The sequence below is a fragment of the Leucopleurus acutus genome (assembly GCF_964270905.1).
Source record: "Leucopleurus acutus genome assembly, chromosome: 8".
In the NCBI taxonomy this organism is placed as follows: Eukaryota; Metazoa; Chordata; class Mammalia; order Artiodactyla; family Delphinidae; genus Leucopleurus; species Leucopleurus acutus.
The window spans coordinates 39,681,609-39,701,568 of record NC_139151.1 but is presented as its reverse complement, the minus strand read 5'-3'; the positions used below and the strand labels follow the sequence as shown (position 1 = coordinate 39,701,568).

Sequence of the window (19,960 nt, the reverse complement as noted above, 5' to 3'; positions counted from 1 at the left end):
CAGTCTGCCTCAGTCTCCAACGGTGGAAATGCTGCAGTGGGGTCATGGCATTATGGATGGAGCTAGCTGAAGGCTATTCTGTCTCTGGATGAAACTCAGAAGAGAGCAAGGAAATGAATGAAAAAAACCCAACAGTATTGCATTATAAAAGATAATAAAATCATGAAACTGACCCTGAGATATAAGAGATAGGTCCTAGGAAGGAAGTAGAAATGAGTACGTAACCATACGGATTAGTAGGAACTTTTTTTCCTCTATTGAATGGATTTGCTTATCTATTCATTTGGGGATTACCTTGCTGCTCATAAGCAAGGATGCTCGTTTTACAGTGTTTCCATATTAACTTTTCCCTCATTAATCTTGCATCCTACAGCAATATGATATTACCTTATCTGACCTAAACCAGCCAGTGCTCGTTAGTCTGTTGAAAAGCAAGAGAAGTGATGACGCTGAGGTTCGGATGGCCCACCTGATCCCTGAACTCTGCTTTCTGACAGGTGATGTTGATGTTTTATACTCTGTCAGGCTCTCAGTCACAGATTCCTGATACTTTGCGGTGGGTAGAGCCTCCTTAAGTTAGCTGAGTGCTGGAGCACTAATTTAACCCATGGAGGATGAGCCTTAAGTTATTTATTTCATCACAGAGGAAATGGAAGGGTGGAGTGCTCTTCGGAAATTGCTCAGCACGGTGAAAGCTATCTATTTCCTTTATCTCGTGTATTCTGTTTGTTAATTTGATGTTAAAATGGTCCCCAGATGTTTTCCTAAAACCAAGCTGTTCTTCCGCATTTTTTGAACTTCACTAGGCTAAGAAGCCACGTGATTTAATTTTCTTCAGGTATATTCTTTGAGTGGTGCCAAAATGCTCCTTATTTTCTTTTTGCGTAAGCGTCAAGGTAATCTTCGCTCTCTAGTAGAAGCTGAATAACTGTCTCAGGTGCTTTTAATCATGCTCGTCTGATTACCAGGGTGAGACTAAGAGTGGACTTTCTACTTTTTACACTTTGTATTGCTCGGATCAGTTATCATGTGTATGTACTTCTTCGTGATTAGAAAAGTTAACAAGGACATCATCCCTGCAGGGAGGGATGCCCATTCTTAGTGGTACTAGGACATCCCAGGTCTGCACAGTCCCCATGGTGGCCTCTAGCCACACGTGGACACTGAGCACTTGACACATGACTAGTGCGACTGAGGGACTGGCTGGGGAAGTGCTGTACGTGTCAAATACAGACTGGATGCCTGAGACGTAGTATGAAAAGAAAAGGGAAACTACCTCATTGACAGATTTTTCATATTGGCTGCATGTTGAAATGATAATATTTTGGAGATATTGAGTTAAATAATATATACTATTTGAATAATTGCATCTGTTTCTTCTTGGCTTTTTTTTAATGTGGCTACTATAGGAAATTTTAGATGACCCGTGGCTTGCACTGCTGTCAGATGGTGCTATCCAGACGGTGAATCTGATTCAGTTTAAGTGAAAACTTTTATTACCCTGTGCCTGAGACGGGCTGGGGTTACATCAAGGACTGTCCAGTTTTCACTTTGTTTTCATTCACGTTGAATAGGGCTGCCTGGCGAGGCAACATCTGATTTCCGGCTGATGAAGGCTGTGGCTGAAGAAACGCGCCTCAGTCCTTTGGGAAGGCAGCAGCGCCTGGCCAGGCTCGCAGATGATATCCAGAGGTACAGGGACATCTCCACATCCAGACGCTTCACAGTATCTCTTTAGTGATACGTTTGTTATCAGCAATGATATCTCACCTTTATTGAGCACTTAACATGTACCAGGCAGTGTGGTAGCACTGTCCATGTATTGTCATGTTTAATTTTTACATCAGCCCTGTGAAGTAGTCAATTAGTCCTACCTTTTGCCAATAAGGAAACCACAGCTTTAAAAGATTTCAGAGTTTGCTCAAGGTCACATGTTATTAAATGTCAGCACTCGGAGTAGAAGTCTGGTCTGTCTGGCTCAAAGTCCCATTTTGCTAACCAGTGAGCCACACTGGGAGCCTTTCCATCCCTGCGTGTCCCCCATGGGTGCAGTCTTCCTATAATTCTCTTGAGCAGGGAAAACAATGGTGAGTAGAAATAGAAGTCAGGAGCCCTAAAAAAATCAGTCTGAATAATTAAGTTGTAATTTTATCTCTAATGATTAAAATTCTTTAGAAAGTAAGCCCTTTAATGATTTAAAACTCAACTCTATCAACAGAAACAAGGATGCTCGTTTTGAGCTGGAGACCTGGGGCCTGCATTTTGGATGCCAGATGTCTCTGACTGGCCGGGTTGTGCCTTCAGAAAATATAATAATACAAGACCACACAGTAAGTGCAGTGATTTTATTTTCATTTAAAAGTATTTTCTTGAATGTGTGTCAGTTTGATCATATGCCAGAATGACTAGTGGGCTTAGAATATTCATTTGGTTTTTCCATGGCCATGTCCCTGCCTTTCCTTTGTTCTAAACCTCCAGGTCCCTCTGTTTTCCTTTTTAATCCGAGTGTACTTTTGAAAGGCTTCGCGGCACCCAGCGGACATAATTTAGGTCAGTCACTGTGATGTGGTGTCACATTTAAAGATGAGTTAGAAAATGGTGTTTCAAGCCATTGCAATCAAAACATGCCAACCTATTATTTTGTGTTGTACACAAAATAATCACTTTTGTGTACATCTTACATCACTTAAAAAAAAATCTATGGTACCTGAGAAAATTCTTTTAACTGCTGAAGATTAATTCCAATAGACCATATTTCCTGGTACCTCAGGGGTTTTTTTTTCCCCAGAGTAAAATGCTGCTCAGTTGGCATAAACGTGAAGAAGTTTGCACAGAGCCCATCCCAGCCACGGCATTTGGGCGGAGAGGCACTCTGAAACCTGCAGAGACAAATCATTGCTTCTTGGGGGCTTCCATTTAAAAATGAACCTATTTTATGCAAAAATTGCACATTCTCTTTCTACTTTTCCCCTCTGTTTTGCCCATTTTTAAAGCCAATTACATTTCATTTTTAAAGGCACTCTCCTTGCCTTTATTTGATATAAGTAAGCCAACATGCCAAAACTAACGACTGAGCAAGCGAATGGTTTTTTGTCGGCAGAATGGAGATTGTTGTCATCATTTCTTTTTGATAATCTATCCAAGCAACCGAAACCCTTATTGGAGAAGCTGAAGAAAAACTACTTGAAAAGCAGAACAAAACAAAACTTTGTCAAGTCCTAAAATGTAGACCCCCATTAAGATCTTGTTCAGGAGTCAGTAAAGAGAAGCTCAGTTTCAGTTCCACACGTGAAGTGAGATGGGAGATATTTAAAATGGTCTGTCTCATCATCTCCAGGTCGAGTCATACTTGTCAGAGATTTGTTTGCATTTTTTGGCCTGGAAACAGGTCTCCATAGGAGAAGGGGCACTAAGGTGGAGAACCCGCCCCCTAGAGGCGATGGTGGGTGGGCTAGAGGTGGCTGTGTCCTCGACTTCTCAGCTGATCCTGCTTTCTGGAAATTGGGTTGGAGGAACTGAGTACACTAAAGGTTCACAGGCTTCAGAGTGGCCCGTGGCCATTTGTCCTGGGCCCCCTGCCGGCCCATAACGGGTAGGAGTGTAGGTGAGAGAGCTGTGGCTCTCTTCACACTGGTTGTAAAGGGAAGGAACGAATCCTAGCTCCAGCCAGAAGCCTTTATGGAGGCCTAGCCCTTCCCCTTCATTCTCAGGCTAAGGTTGCTTCCTGAAGTTGAGTCCCTGCCTGGCCACCGTGAGATTGGCTGGGGCCTGGAAGTCAGAGTGCTTGCTGGAAAGGGCCCTGGTTGCAAAGACAAAAGCAGTATTCTAAACCTTCAGTGCCACCAACTGGCTCCATCACCCTTTTCAGCCATGTCTTTGGAACCTGTAAAACAAGGGAATTGGAATGCTTCTTAAACGGTAATGTGCAGATGAATCACTGGGGAACTTGTTAACATGCAGATTCTGATTCAGTGGGTCTGGGATTGGGCCCAGGACTCTGCATTTCTAACGAGCTCTCGGGAGATAGCCATGCTGCTACAAGGCAACACTTTCAGTAGCAAGAGATTAGATTGCAGTGTTTTTTTAAATTCTAACAGTGACTCTTCCTGGTTTACCACACCAAGAACATTTCCATTTGATTCCAGTCCATGGATATAAACAGAAGGCTAGGGACCAGTCTGAAGTCTCCCCTCTTCAAGGCAGGGAGCTTGTTTTTCCTGGTCATCTGGGGAACCTTCCAAAGAATGAGAAAGGAGCTTGTGTCCTGGCCTCAACTTTGCTCCTAGACGTATCTACTCTTGGCATAATGTATAGTCTTTAATTGTAGGGTTTGTTAGTTTCAGTATGATGACCTGCATTGTGTCAGTCATCAGCATTTTCTATTTGAGATATCTAGGTACCTAAAGCAAGGAGACCAAACTGGACAGCCAGTAGCCTGGCTTTTACATTCATAGTAAAGGTCGTAGACTTTTAGAGCTGGAAGGGAACCTAGAGATTTGAACCAGGCACCTTTCCTTGCCCACAGCAGAGCCCCGTGAAGTAAAGGGACTTGCCAAGGATCTGCAGGCAAGGAACGGCTAACCTGGGATGATGCTGCGGTACGTCCACTCCCAGGAAGCACATGCGTTGTGTTCAGATGTGCAGTGCTTGTATCTGTGTTTTAAGTCTGAGAATAGCAGACTGTACTAAATAGTTCTGTTATGACAAATACGAACTATTTCCACACTGTCTTTTTTATTTAATTGTTCTCTGAGTAAATTTGTTCAACCCTTTCACAATCATTATTTTTCTCAGTGTCAACCTGTGTCTGCAGCTGACTGGTCCAAGGATATGCGAACTTGCAAGATTTTAAGTGCGCAGTCTTTGAATAAATGGTTGGTTATGTGTAGCAACAGAGCTGAACGTGTGACGGAGAGCTTTTTGAACTGCTTGAGAAGAGTTGGAAGGCCCATAGGATTTAATGTGAACCACCCCAAAATGTGAGAAGATGCAGAAAATCATCCCAACTTTTTTCACATATTAATTTGGTTTGGTTAAAAGATAGGAGATGATGGCTGATATAGCTACAAAAGTGTTTTTTTTTTTTAATGTCAGTAAAGTTTCCTAACGTAGAATGCCAAGCAGTTATAAGTAGATAGATTTGGCAATGATTAAATTTTTATCCACTTGAAATGTATTTTATGTTGGTCTTTATAAAACTTTATTTTCATAGTTCTTCCTAGGCAGTACTCTCATTAGCTCAGCGTCTTTCCAGTACTAGTTGGGGTATAAATCCTTAATAAATCCATATAGTGCCTCCTCAGTTTCTTTTCTTAATTCTTCCATATCACTTACTTATAAAACTGAACAGCAAACAGGATATTAACAAATAAATGTTGCATTTCCTGCTATGCTATTTGCATGGGATGAGGTAAATATGATGCTTTCAATTTAATAAGGGATCCATTCACATACAGCCACGCTCAAAGTCGAATATTGTTTTGCTTTAGAAAAGCCGTAAAGTTGGTCATACCTTACTTCATTGAGCTCGCTATGCATAAAAAAGAGCAACAGATACTTCTTTTTCTTTGTTGTAGTGGAGGTGCAAATGTCCTAAATTGGCAGGGTGGGAAGTTATTCTTTAAACACATGGTTACTAATTAATTACATCAGCAGCATAAGCATTGTTGAAAACCATAGCTGTTCCCAAAGTCTCATTTTACACTGTAGTATAGAATTCTTCTCTTATCAAATCTGTTAACAAATCGCCTGGTTTGAGTTTCACCTGCTCTAATTTCTCTTAACCCATGAGGTAATAAGGCAGGAAAAGATTCATGAAAGAAGCCACAGTCCCGGAACCTGGGCTGGCATCATAGGCTCTTTCTCACCCAAATTCCAACAAGCCCATGCCCATGTTTGGTCCTTGGCCTGTTTTATTTGAAAGCTCATATTTTAGCCCATCCTTTTTTTTCCCTATGAAGTATCCATTTACTTACTAGATTTATATGTGTAGGTTTTCTTCCATCTGAAACAACGTTGCTGGCCACTCCTGTTAGAACCCGCAAGCGGCAGACAGTGGTCCTGCCACCTGCTGGTCAACTTTCAAAAGGCCACTGGGTATTGGGAAAGTCCCATTATATTTACATATGAGAGGCTGAACCTATGTCAAGAAAACAGATCTAAAAATTCTTCTCCGTGGCCATTTTTTTCTGTAGCATCTGGCCCCTAATATAATGTAACCACAGAACTGATAATTGATAAGTATTGATACTTGTCCACTGATTGATTGATTATGGCTAAATATTTCAGGCTCCACACAGTGTGCCATTAAGGAAAAAAGGAAGGTTTTAGTATGAATCATACAGATTAACTGAACATCTTGATCTCATTAACCTAATGATTTTTATTTTAAAGTTCCCAGGGAGATTCAGAATTAGAGAATTGTTAATCCCAGTTTAACTTGAACTCTGTTTCAGTCATTTGATATTGCGACTTGTGTTTCAGAAGTTCACTTTCAACTCCATTTTGAACAACAGAATTGTTCAAATAGCATCTGTAGGGACTCTATACAATGGAGAAAATTTCATTTTTCACCAAACTATTTTTTAAGTTAATAAAAATGGTAATGAAATGTTGCTGGTGTATCACGTATGGGAGAAGCAAGTTTAGACTCAAAAGCTTTCACTTTAATGATTTTTTCCTTAAATTATAGTCTGTTATAAAAATCAACTAATATTATTTTTAGTTCTATATGATTATGTGCTACTAAGAAGGGAACTATGCATTTTCAAAATTAATTTTTTTTCTGTAGCATAAAAGTACAAGAAAATCCAGCTGCATTTCTTCACGCTATACAGAAATATGTTGATCCTGAGGTTCAGTTGGTAAGTATAGGATAATTCTTGAGGTATAATTTTAATTTTTTCTTCATATCTAATAGCCTTGAAAGAAGGAATTTGAACATGTTCTCCCATGATCTGTTTGCAAATTGCTGTGCATTTCCCCAAGCACCCAAGAAAGTATTTATCTTGATATTTTAATCAATATTTTGTTTTCCTTTCATGTTTCTAATATTAATTTTTAAATACTTTTTGTTACTCCTGTATCAGCCTCTTGGATGTCTACATATTTTCCAACTTACTGGGAGGATCATCTTTTACTCAAGATTTAAGATAAATTGACTCCCATCTTATCCCATAAGTGTTGGGGCACCCTGTGTTCTCCCCATTGTTTCAGGAGATTCTTGGAAGGTTTAAGTGTTTCCATGTCACCTATGGCCCCATGTCCCTGCCTCCTCTGAATTCTTGCCCGCTTTCATGGGTGCCTTTTCCTCCTGCATTGCATCACCCTGAGGGACACCCACAATTGCTTCATTTCCCAAAGTATTGTGTGTGTGTGTGCGTGTGGTATGTGTGTGTGTGTTGGTGTATGTGTGTGTCCTGTGTGTGTGTGATGTATCTGACTTTGCTGAGCGTTTGGGGCCAAGGCATGGTTATATCACATGTCAACATTCCAGACAAGTTAAAATTGACATCCCTTTCTTAAAAAATCTCTTAATCATTCCTATTTCTTGGAAATGTTCTCTCAGTCTCCCACAGTACTGCAGTGCTTTTCTGTCCCATCTCCTGTCTGACCCCCCTAGCTCATTCATCCCAACTCGCAACTTTCCTATTCATAGTGCATGCAAAGCAGCTTAGCTATCTCTTTGTTTCCACAAAAAATGGCCCCTAAGGATGTTATAATACAGGAAGTTATCATCCTAAGAGCATTTATTTTTCACTTTAAAAAGTAAAATCAAGCTAACAGAAAAGTTGCAGGAATAGTACAAAGAACTGTAATATACTATTCACCCAGATTCCCCAATTTTTGACATTTTATTTATGATTTTCTATCATTTTCCACCTCCCTCCCTCCCTCCCTCCCTTCCTATCTATCCTATTTTTTTCCTGAACCATCTGATTGTAAGTTACAGGAGTGATGCCCATTACCTTTTAAAAAATACATTTGCACACATTTCGTACAAACAAGACCACTCTCCTATGGAACCATAGAACAATCATCAAAATCAGGGAGCGGTACAACTAGCTAATCCACAGACTCCACTCATATTTCCCCATTTGTCCCCCAAATGTCTTCTCTGTTAAAAGGATCTAATATGTTGCCCTTAGTTTCCCTGTCTCTTTCATCTCTCCTTCAGTCTGTAGCAGTTCCCTAGTATTCCCTTGACTTTGATGACCTTCCAGTTTTGAAGAGCATAAAGCAGTTATTTTATATAATGTCCCTCAATTTGGGTTTGTCTAATGTTTCCTTAGGATTAAATTCAGGTTATGCACTTTTGGCAGGAGTATCACAGCAATGATTCTGTGTTCTTACTGCATCTTACCAGGGGGGACTCCATTGATTGAGATGGTTTCTGTCAATTTTCTCCATTGTAAAGTTACACTTTTTCTCTTTGTAATTAATCAGGTTTTTTTCTTTATTTTTTTGGTAGGGAGATACTTTGAGACTATGAAAATATCCTGTTCTTCATCAGACTTTTCCTACTAGTTTTAGAATCCATTGATAATTCTTGTCTGAACCCATTACTACTCTGATGGTGGCCACATGGTGGCTTTCTAATTTTGTACTTCCTTCTATAATTATTAGTTGGCATTATAAGGAAGAGCTTTCTCTTCTTCCCATTTGTTTGTTTGTTCACTTATTTACATCAGTATGGATTCATGGATTCCTATTTTATTTACCAGCTTATAGTCTATCACTACTGTTATTTATTTCTATATCCAAATTGTCCTTGGTTTTGCCAGTGGGAGCCCCATTCAAGCTGACTTGTGTGTCTTTTTGACACCTTCCCAACTTTCTTGGAACAATTCCTTACTGTCTGGCACAATAAGACATTCCAGGTTAATCTAAGTTTTGCTGTCGAACTCTAGAATCATATGTTTTCCCAATGAGCCCTGATTCCTTTTGGTAGAGAACAGTATTTAGAAACCAAGATCTGGGCACTGGGTGTGTTTATTTGCTACTGGGGTGTCACTGCCCCTAGGCTTTCCCAATGGGCAAAGCTAAGAAATATGTATATGTATGTGTGTGCATATATATATATATACACACTTGCATCCATTTTATTACTATATGTAGTTATGTATATATTAAAATATTTTATTAAAATTTTAAAGATTAAAAACGTGTTCACGCCTCCAGTTGCAACCCAGTGCCACAGGAAAGTGTTCCCCCTTTCCATATTTGTACCTTATCTCTCTAATAGTGAGAAACATGGCCCTTATTATTCTCCGCATACTCACTTCTTTATCCGTGGTGTGTAACCAGTCTCACTTGACTCCCACCTTCTTTTGGTCCTGGTCCCCATTGGGCTATTCCTTGTTCTTCCACCTACCTTGCTTAGCCCCAGACTCATGGGATGGAAGGCAGGAAACCCCCCTAAGAGAATTTTGCTGATAATTTAAAAATATTTTTCCCAACTTTATATAATTAAGTGTAAATAATTTTAGCCCTTGACATTATGATAATGAACGGTCCTATAGGTGAAAAAAATCACGTTGTTTTCTGTTAATTATGACAGTGCCTATCTTTTCTGTAATTTGGGTGTTTTGAAAGTAGAGAATAAAACATAGGAAGGAGATGGAGTTAGGCCAGGAGAGGTCCTTCTGTGAGGGAAGTACTTGATGGGAAGTAGAGGCAGTGAGAGAGAAGGGTGGAATTTAAAAATACCAGAGCACCTGAAGCTTCTTTTTCCTTATTTTCCCTCCCCGCACACCTTACACTCAAGTCCATGTTAACAAAAGATGTGTTGTTGCTTCTTCCTTTTATTTTGCCTGTCCAGCGCTTAATGGGAAAAAGACCACAATTTAAGCTAATTCTCCACTTTGCTTATCTGTGGATGAAGTTGGGGAGGAGGCAGTGGGGATGATAGCTGGAGAGCTACAGGGAAGGATCACTGCAGTAAGGGAGGCAGCTGGAGGAAGAGCTGGGATGGAAGGGAATTTGAGGAGACTGGCAGAATCAGATTGGCAGAGAAGCAAGGAGGAAGGAAGAGCCAAGGGAAGTGGTAGGGTTGGAGGGAGGCTTTGCAGAGTGGATGGCTGATGAGAAGGCATTTCAAATGGCTTAGATTCATTGCTCTTTAAAGGCCATTTAAGAGAAGGACTGTAGGGGCAATTCCCTGGTGGTCCAGTGGTTAAGACTTGCTGCTTTCACTGCCGTGGCCCATGCTCAATCCCTGGTCAGGGAACTAAGATACTGCAAGCTGTGTGGTGTGGCCAAACAAAAAAAATCATAAAAAAGAGAAGAACTGTGGGGATGTTAATGTTTGCTTCTTGGGAACTTAAGGGCAAAAGATGTTTGCATCCATATATTCGTGTTTTTTTAAAGCTTCCTCTGAACATAAGTAAATGAACTTTCTTTTCTTCTGTTTTTTTTTTTGACTTTCAGGTAATGTGTATTCTGCCTTCTAATCAGAATAGCTATTATGATTCCATTAAAAAATATTTGAGCTCCGACTGCCCAGTCCCCAGCCAGTGTGTGCTTGCTCAGACGTTGAATAAACAGGGAATGTTGATGAGCGTCGCCACCAGGATTGCCTTGCAGATGACCTGTAAACTCGGAGGCGAGCTGTGGGCTGTGGAGATCCCTGTGAGGAACCGTCACTCTTTTTCTTTTAGTCATCAATCTATCTATTAATGAATTTTAAAAATTAAATCAAAGTGGGAGGAGATCTTTTCACGTGATCCTAGAAATACTTGCTTTGTTTGTTGGGTTGGTGGGTTGTATGTTTGTCTGCTCTGGGCTCCGTTACACCAGCCACTGGGAGGGTATCCAGAAGGTGAGGCGTGGCCCCTGTTCTCATGGAGCTTCGGTTAAGCTAACAACAGAATCTCTCGTGAAAGAGAATCTAGTTTGGCATCGACTTGAGGCACTTGATTTGGAGCCTCCCAGCCGTGGTTTAAAATCTGTGCTCCATGGCCTCTGCCTTTACCTGCTTTCAGCAGGGTGATACTTTGCAGAGTAGCCTTGAACCCTGGATGGGACGCCCCCACTAGAGCTTGGGGAACCGGCAGAGCCTGTGATACAAACCTCCAAGTCGTGTTGGGAACTGAGAAAATCTTCTCCTCTTTCCTGAACTATGGCCACCATGGGAGGAAGTGAGGAGGGTGAGGAATGAGGGAATGTTGCCTATTCCCTTAACCAGGATGTACAAGGTTACCCCCAGCTGCCCCTCCTGGAGGACATAGACAAGTGAGGATTCCTTAGAGAGCTGAAGAATGGGGAATGGAATTTCCCTTCAGATTCCTTCAGCCTCGAGACAGGGGAGAAATGGACGGGCCACTTTACCAGGATCTCTTGAGCCACTGATGGCCCTTGCCCACCCCCATAAAGGATGGTGGCCATTTTCTATTACAATGAGTCTCTTAAGCAAAGTATGTACTATATTGTTCCCTCCATCTTTTTGCTTTTTGTTTTTCTTTGAAGCAGGTTCTTATTATTCCCTTCATCTTTAAGTTTCTCTGGTTTCTGGTTTAATAATCTGCCTCATCTCGACCTTGATCTCCCTGGCACATAGCTTAACTTAAATAATTCAATAACTAGGGACAGTCTTTTAAAAACTTCATAACACATCATTGCTTGGGAAAACACCTCATTCCATTAAATCATGAAAAATTTTAATTTTACAGTTAAAGTCCCTGATGGTGGTTGGTATTGATGTCTGTAAAGATGCATTCAACCAGGGAATGGTGGTGGTTGGATTTGTGGCCAGTATTAACCCCAGAATCACCAGGTACTTTTAAAATTACCCTAACATATTCTTCAGTTATTTAGACTATTACTTGTGGTTTAACTAAAGACTTTACAGAAAGGAATAGTTTGTATTCTTCACTCATTTTTAAAATATGGACACTTATGGTCATAAATTATACTTACATCTATAAATGTGATGGATAATATTGGGGTAAAATGTAGTTCATTAAAAAACTATTTTTATACATACATTAGGACAAGCTATTGCTCGTATGCAAATCATATTCCCCAAATGATGGCCTTGTAGAAATTCTTGTGCATTTGTTTTCTGAACACCTGCACTGTATTGGGCTCCATACTAGGAAGTTTACATACACGATGTCAAGCAGTTGAGAATCAGATTGCCTGGATTTATATCCTGATCTGTCACTTACCTATTACGGTAAATGCTCAAGACATGCTTGCTGTTATTGTTGTTTTTAATGCTCGCAGAAACTTGATGTGGTAGTTGTTTACACAGCTATCAAAAACATAGGCAAGGGGCTTCCCTGGTGGCGCAGTGGTTGAGAGTCCGCCTGCCGATGCAGGGGACACGGGTTCGTGCCCCGGTCCGGGAAGATCCCACATGCCGCGGAGCGGCTGGACCCGTGAGCCATGGCCGCTGAGCCTGTGCGTCCGGAGCCTGTGCTCCGCAACGGAGAGGCCACAGCAGTGAGAGGCCCGCGTACCGCCAAAAAAAAAACAACAAAAAAAAACATAGGCAAGGATGAGGGATAACACATTAAGCATTGACTCATAGTACATGTTAAATTGTAGTTCTTAGAAGTGTTTCAATATTCGTAACTAAACAATGTGTTTTGAGGCTGTTTTGAACCATGTTTTCTTCCTAGAATTAAGCTATGTGATTTACTCCTCTAAATTGTGATCAGATATATATTGGGGATTGTGGGAGACAGGAAAAGCAGTAATGTAACTGCGTGCCCCTGACTTCAGCCCAGGTTGTATGAGATCCCTGTTCTGTATGTCACTTCCTTAATCAAGCACATAAGGGACTTCCGGCTTGTTAGCAGCATTTCTAATTGCATCATTATTATTGCACAGATTTAGAGAACTGGAATAATGTGGACACATATATACCACTAAGTCATGATCTTCATTTTCCAAGTGCTTTTAAGCAAGAGAACTTGCTTCTGAAATCTAAATAAGTTAATCATGTTAAGATTTCAATTCCCAAAAGCTTACCTATAGAAATGAAGTTTATGCTTGAGAAATCTTTGAATATTTTTAAAGTAGATCTGCTAAACTAATAAATTCCCTTATAATAATAATGTAGTGGCCTCTATTTATCAATGCTTATTATGTACCAAGTGCTGTGCTAAGTACTTTACATATATTATCTAGTTTAATTTTTACAGCCATATGAGGTACTAACTACCTTACTATCTTCCAAATTTCCTTGGCACAAATGAGGAAACTGAGGCTTAGGTTCACATAAAAAAGTCACATAGCTGGTGAGTATACCAGCCAGGATTTGAACCCAGAGACGTCTGATGCTAGCACTGTGCTTTAGTTTCTCGTATCAATAAATTTTATTTGGCGGGGGGCAGTGAGGGAGAGCATTTTAATATAATTGTAATCATACAGTGTATATAAAATTATGAACATTAATTTACTTATGTCTATTTCTTAATACTAATGCATGCTTAGAATAGGAATTTTGAAACTGAACTTTACTTTTGTTCTTTGCTTACTTTAGATGGTTCTCCCGCTGTATGCTTCAGAGAACAACGGCTGATGTTGCAGATTGCTTAAAAGTTTTCATGACTGGTACTGAAAGTGTAACAATGGGGGTGGGCTCCAAGCACTGTTCTTTCAGACCCCAAATTCATAAGCCTCTAGCAGACCAGACAGGTGGAAACAGACTTCTCAAGCCTGCCTGAGTTGACTGCCACCCAGTAGGAGACCCTGAAGTTGTGGCCTGACTCAAGCTAACAGACAGGCTCTGTCGAATTTACATTTGTGTCTGTGTGTGATAAACTAAAAGCCCGGAGGAAAAAAAGTTTGCAGCTGCTGGTGGCTCTTGCAAGCAGTTTGAAGGTCAGGATAAACCTACCCTGGAGGAGCAAGGATTATGACAGACCAGCATTAGGTCTAGAAATAGGAGAGAAGCTTTTGGGACTGGGATGGGGATGCTGACACATCAAGTGTGGCGTGGCAGGAGAAGATGGGAAAGGCAGCAGATGGGGAGGGTGCCCTCCTTACAATGGGATGCAGTAGAAAGAGGGGGTCTGGGGTTCCCATGCCCTTTCCAACCCTGGTCTGAATCTGGCTTGGTCATTCCCTAGCATTGTGACCTGTGCAAATCACTCCCTGATTTGCATCGTCCCAACTATAAACTTTGGGGGGTCATAAATATTTGTTTCCAAAAAAGGTGAATTTGATGACATATTTTGGTCGTGGGCTTACATATACGGTCATCTTCTATCAAACAAATGAATTTCCTGGGCAATAAACTCTCCTAAAACAATGGTGCCGTATATGCATGAAAAGAAATATTTTATCATATTACTTTCCCCTCACTTCAAAACCTTAGTAGCAGTTATGAAAAGCTCCTGTTGGGCAGGAGTCACTGTCTGGTCTCTGCTCTTCAGGCAATTTCTTAGAGCGAGGGGACATTTTTCAGAGTTCATATTGTCAGCGAGAGTGATGGGTGAATCCACGTGAAGAGATGCTTTTAGAGGAACAGCCAAATCGTTTCCTTATGTTTTCATATTTATGCTTATTAGAGAAGAAATTTACATAAAATTATCCAGTCTGTCCTTATTGAGAGGATTTATAGATTTAAAGAAACTAAATTAGTATTAATATGGGTTTGGCAAATTTGTATGTCTATTGCATGAATTAAATTTTAATTTATTGCTTAAATATTAAAATTTTACTAAAGAGATATGCTAAGTTTGAGAATACATTATGCCGTAGAAACCATAATGATTCCTTAAATAGCAGAGTTGCAGGAATGTTCTGGAAAGGTATCCATTTTTATATTATTGCAAATACAACCCAAATTAGGTATTACCCTGTCTTATCATGGTCTGAACTAGCAAGCTATTTAAATGTTGAAATATATGGGAATGTTATTCTTTGTTGGCTTCAAGCAAGTCATTCTTTTCTTACTAACACCAAATCCTGCAGGGGCACTGAACAGATGGTACAAGCATAACCAGGGTTTGCCAGGACGGATAATTGTGTACCGTGACGGTGTAGGGGATGGTCAGCTAAGAACACTCATTGAATATGAAGTTCCACAGCTACTGAGCAGTGTGACAGAAGCAAGTTCAAATACCAGGTATCAAATTAGTATCCTTCCCCCACTTCCAGTTCTAGCGTATTCATCGCAACTATTAAAATTACTATATGCCAGCATCTCTTTTTTTTTTCCATGCAGTTAAGTTTCACTGCATTTCTGCATTATGCAAGTACAACCAACCCTAGATTGGAGGGTAGTTGGGATGGTATTACGTAAATAGTCTGGGTGGTATGAGCTTTTGGGGGCCCTGGGTCGGGGCACCAGAAGAAGGCAGGAATCCTCCAGGGTGCCTGACCCTGAGATTCAGCAGGAAGCCTGCAGAGCTGCTGGCAGGTGAAGATGCTTCACACCTATTAACATGCTAGGGAAAAAAACAAGCTGTGGTTTCAAATTTGAGGCCTAAATCAACACACAGGGCAAAAGCCTCTGACCTGCAGGCACTGATGTGCAGCTCAGGTCTGCAGAAGGTGCTGAGGGTGGTGTGTGTGCTGTGAAAGCTGGGCTACATATGAAAATCAGACCATGCTAAACACCAAGTACCTTGCTCTGCTGTCACACTTCTAGATTCAATGTCTTGGTATATTTTCCTCCATGACTGTGTCAAGTGTTAAGTGCAAGAAAAATGTTAGAACTAGAACATGGAGGAGGATGACGATCTTAAATTGGCTTCTTAAAATCCTCAGAAAGCAGCTTATTCTGTTGTGCATAGAGCTTGGTCTGTAGGGTTACACCGTCATCACCACCGTCAACCAAAGTGTCGCAGCCACGAACCCCAAAGGAGCTGAGCCTTGACCTCATTAGTAACCATCAGGAAGGAGGGAGAGAATCATAGTTTGGAGGCAGAACCACCTTTAGCTGTATCCAAAATATCAGAGCCAAAATTTCTCATTCCCCACTGACCTTGGGTTAGATTTTATTAAGAATCACCTCCATGCAATTTGGGGATCACAGGAGTAAATTTAGCAGCTGATGGTGCTAAGGAGTTAGTTCTCCTGCACTATAACATCAACTTTTAAAAAGTTTCAAGATTGAAAACATTAATAATATATTTTTAAAATAATTAAAACACTTAGGGCTTTCTTGGTGGCGCAGTGGTTGAGGGTCCGCCTGCCGATGCAGGGGACACGTGTTCGTGCCCCGGTCCGGGAAGATCCCACATGCCGCAGAGCGGCTGGGCCCCTGAGCCATGGCCGCTGAGCCTGCGCGTCCAGAGCCTTTGCTCCGCAACGGGAGAGGCCACAACAGTGAGAGGTTCGCGTACCGCCAAAAAAAAAAAAAAAATTAAAACACTTAAAGTGAAATTTCAGTGACCCTTGCATCCTAGAGGTTTCTTCCATGATGGGTGAATATTTGGATTTGGATTTTACCAAATACTGACTTAACACTTGGTCATTTAGCATTTGGGCCATATGTGTATGTGGACCGTCCATCGATCCTCCCAGGTGCGTGTTTTGCAGGATTCAGAAGCGTTGATTTGAAGAGTGAGAGGAACTTCTGGTTCTTCCTTTGCTATTCAGAAATTGAGAAGAGTGAAGGTGAAAATAGAGATGATTGCTAATGGGAAGAAAATCTTGTCTCCACGGATAATTCTGAAAAATCTTTCTTTAGAAGTGCTGATTGTAGTTCATTGTCCTGTGAACCATTCTCCCCTGTCCCGCTTCAGTGATATAAATTGGTCAAATGACTGAGCATACCACGCTTTTGCAACAAATGAAGATAATCCTTGATTTAAAAAATTGTTTGTGTCTCTGGGGGAGGGGAGATTGGGGGTAATTTTTCTTTGTTTTGCAATGTTTCGCTGATCAATTTATTTCATTTTAAGATTACCAAAAATATATATATAAATAAATAGAAAGTTGCATGGCTTGGTTTAGTTCTCTCCATATTTATTTATTTATTATTTTGCCTCTCTTGTTCCAAGCCCCAAACTGTCAGTGATCGTGGTCAGGAAGAAGTGCATGCCACGATTCTTGATGGAAACAGGCCGAACTCTGCAGAACCCACCTCTTGGCACCATCGTGGATTCAGTAGCAACGCGGCCTGAATGGCAAGTCTGTTAGAAAATCCGTTTTTAACAAAGCTTTGACTGTGTGTGGTCAGGTTCGGTCCTGTTCTGCGAGCTTTCTTTCTCACAGTCCTTCTTTTCCCCTCAGGTATGACTTTTACTTGATCAGCCGGGTTGCCTGTCGGGGAACCCTTAATCCCACCTACTATAATGTCATTTATGATGACAACGGCCTGAAGCCCGACCACATGCAGAGACTCACATTCAAACTGTGCCACCTCTACTACAACTGGCCAGTAAGTGACAGCTGTTTATTTAGGTACAGAGTGGTACTCGAGGTGCCTACCAGGGAATTGTCACCCGATTCACCGTGGTGTCCCAACCCCTGGCACAATGCCTGATTTTCCACAAAGGAGGGATGAATGAATGAATGAATGACTTCTTAAGTCCACAGTGGATGAAACCCAGTCTATCATAGGCATAAAATAGCAGTAACTCTATAATGCATTAGCGTTGATAATTTTTCCAGAAGACTTTATTATATACATTTTCTTATGCCAGCCTGGGAGGAAGTCAGGGTATTGTTATTTCCAAGTTACAGATGAGGCAATTGAAGACAACTCAGATGTTGTGTCTGGTGGGAAAGTAACAGGCTTGGCTCTGTTCTGTATTCCTATACGTTAGGCCCAGAGCTGCCCACCAAGTCCAAAGTCAAGATTTGCTCTGAGCCCCTTGGACCATCAAGTTGTAGGAAACTTAGATCAGCCCTAAGCATGTGGCTCGCAGGTCCCAGCACCGGGAAGCCAGACTGGCCCTCTCTGCTCTCTCATCTTGCTAAGTGAATTTAAGTTCCCAGGAGAAAGGGTGCCCTTTGTTGATTGAGTTTGGTTCCAATTGACTTACATTCTATCGTGTATAAAACTAGTGGATGAAAAAACTCAGGAAAAAAATATCACTTTGAAGAGGAAGTTATCCTCTTAATCATTACCAATACTTTTTCCTCCTCAGGGCCTAATCAGTGTTCCAGCCCCGTGTCAGTATGCACACAAGCTGACCTTTCTGGTGGCACAAAGCACTCATAAAGAACCAAGTTTGGAATTAGCCAATTCTCTCTTCTACCTGTGATGACATGAACCACGGGCATCCCTAGCGGAGGTTTCTGAGGAGTCGTTGGTATACTTCGTACAAATCTGCCGTGAGCTCGAGGCTGTGACTGGGGGAAGGATATTCAGTTTAGTTTTAACTTACGGAAAAGAAAAAAACCCCAAATAACTGAATCTGAAATGGTTCAAAAGAAATGTATGTTGTTTTATTTTAAAGGTTACTTGCTTGAAGTGAATGCTCATTGTGGTGTACGGAATTAAAATGTACTATCATCTGAAAGTAATACTACAAAGCTAAATAGCTTCTAAGAAAATAAATGTTTGCATGATGTTTTGATGGTAGGCAAACGGGGTCTACTTTCTACACTAAAATTTGCAGAAGTTTTCTTAAATTATGTTACAGAGCGTTTTGTTGAGTGGTTTAAATAGTTGTTAGAAAATAAAGAACATTCAGAGCATCACATGTGTGTTTACTGTTATTCAGATTTCAGTTGGCATTTCACGTGAATTTCATTATTTAAGGGTTTTCAGCAAAGACTCTTACCCAGTAGACCACTTCACCATCACTCTTTGAGTTATATTTCTAAAAATGAATATTTCACTTATTCTCTCTTTTTGAAAATTGAAGTATAGTTAATTTACAATGTTGTGTTAGTTTCAAGTGTACAGCAAAGTGATTCAGTGATATATATATGTATATATATATATATTCTTTTTCAGATTTCATTTGTTCTCTTAGGGATTTTTATTTCTCTTAGGGAATTTTATTCCACTTAGTAGCAGCTGCTCTCATTGATGACCTTGCTTCCTACTGCACAGAAAAGACAGACGCCATGAGGAGAGAACTTGCACAGGCTACCATCCCATCTACCCACCTAAGGGCATCTCTGTGCATAGACCCTGCCCCTCGCCTCATTATCATAAATAAACTGTGTCTGCGCTCCTGTGGAAGGCCCTCCACTGGTGTACTAAATCCCGTTCCCTCTGCTCTATCAAGAACACTGCTTTAGCAATCCTTCCCTCTCCCTTCTGCATCATCAATTTCCCTCTCGCACTGGATTATTCCCATCAGCATTGTAAATCTACTCTTATTTCTTCCATATTAAAACAGAAACATTTGCCCTCCAGATCCCACCCCATTTCTTTGCTCCTCTTTACAGAAAAATGAACCCAATTCCATACTCCACTCAGAATTTCACCGCAACCACGAGAGCAAAATTGCTTTTGTCAAGGTGGCCAGTGACCTCCGTTTTATTAAATCCAATGGTCAATTCTCAGTCCTCACCTTCCCTGACCTGTCACAGCATTCGACCCAGTTGATCATTTCCTCCATCTTGAGACACTCCACGTGGCCTCTAGGATAACACTCTCCTGGTTTCTCTCCTGTTGCATCCATCACTCATTCTCAGTTTCCGTTGCTGGTTTCTCCTCATCTTCTATCCCTTTCACAAGACTGCCCCAGGGATGAGAATATTTCGATGCAGGAAAGTTCAGAGTTCCAGATTCTTCTCCCAGGGGAGAGAGTGTGTGAAAGGCTGCGGTGAAGTGGGAAGCAGAGAGCAGAAGGTTCTCTCTGAGGGATGAGGGGAAGCAGACACCAACGCAGAGATCATTTAAGAGAGCACAGTCTTTTCCTGTTTGAGAGTTTTGTCCGGGCCGGGCAAAAATGCACCCACCATGGGTCCACTCCAGTAATAGTAACAATAACCTTTTGTAGGGTATAAGGGTGGAGGGGGGGTTAATACATTGCAGGCACAGTGCTAAGCACTTTACATACACATTTACTCTTCACAACAACTATATGAATTAGGC

General features: G+C 41.0%; 1 protein-coding gene across 2 annotated transcripts in view; it reads left to right on the top strand.

Moving 5' to 3' along the window:
* The window catches only part of PIWIL4 (piwi like RNA-mediated gene silencing 4), a gene marked incomplete at both ends in the record, with an annotated part of 40,407 nt that extends 22,237 nt beyond the window's left edge, over positions 1 to 18,170 (top strand). For both annotated transcript variants that reach the window (XM_082845211.1, XM_082845210.1), the window contains 12 exons: positions 374 to 497; positions 1,575 to 1,692; positions 2,219 to 2,330; positions 4,795 to 4,979; positions 6,791 to 6,863; positions 10,429 to 10,629; positions 11,670 to 11,773; positions 13,490 to 13,560; positions 14,926 to 15,079; positions 16,962 to 17,087; positions 17,194 to 17,341; positions 18,054 to 18,170. In XM_082845211.1, the coding sequence (XP_082701337.1) occupies positions 374 to 497; positions 1,575 to 1,692; positions 2,219 to 2,330; positions 4,795 to 4,979; positions 6,791 to 6,863; positions 10,429 to 10,629; positions 11,670 to 11,773; positions 13,490 to 13,560; positions 14,926 to 15,079; positions 16,962 to 17,087; positions 17,194 to 17,341; positions 18,054 to 18,170 (1,533 nt within the window). The remainder of the gene's footprint in view (positions 1 to 373; positions 498 to 1,574; positions 1,693 to 2,218; positions 2,331 to 4,794; positions 4,980 to 6,790; positions 6,864 to 10,428; positions 10,630 to 11,669; positions 11,774 to 13,489; positions 13,561 to 14,925; positions 15,080 to 16,961; positions 17,088 to 17,193; positions 17,342 to 18,053) is intronic.
* Between the last annotated feature and the right edge of the window lie 1,790 nt (positions 18,171 to 19,960).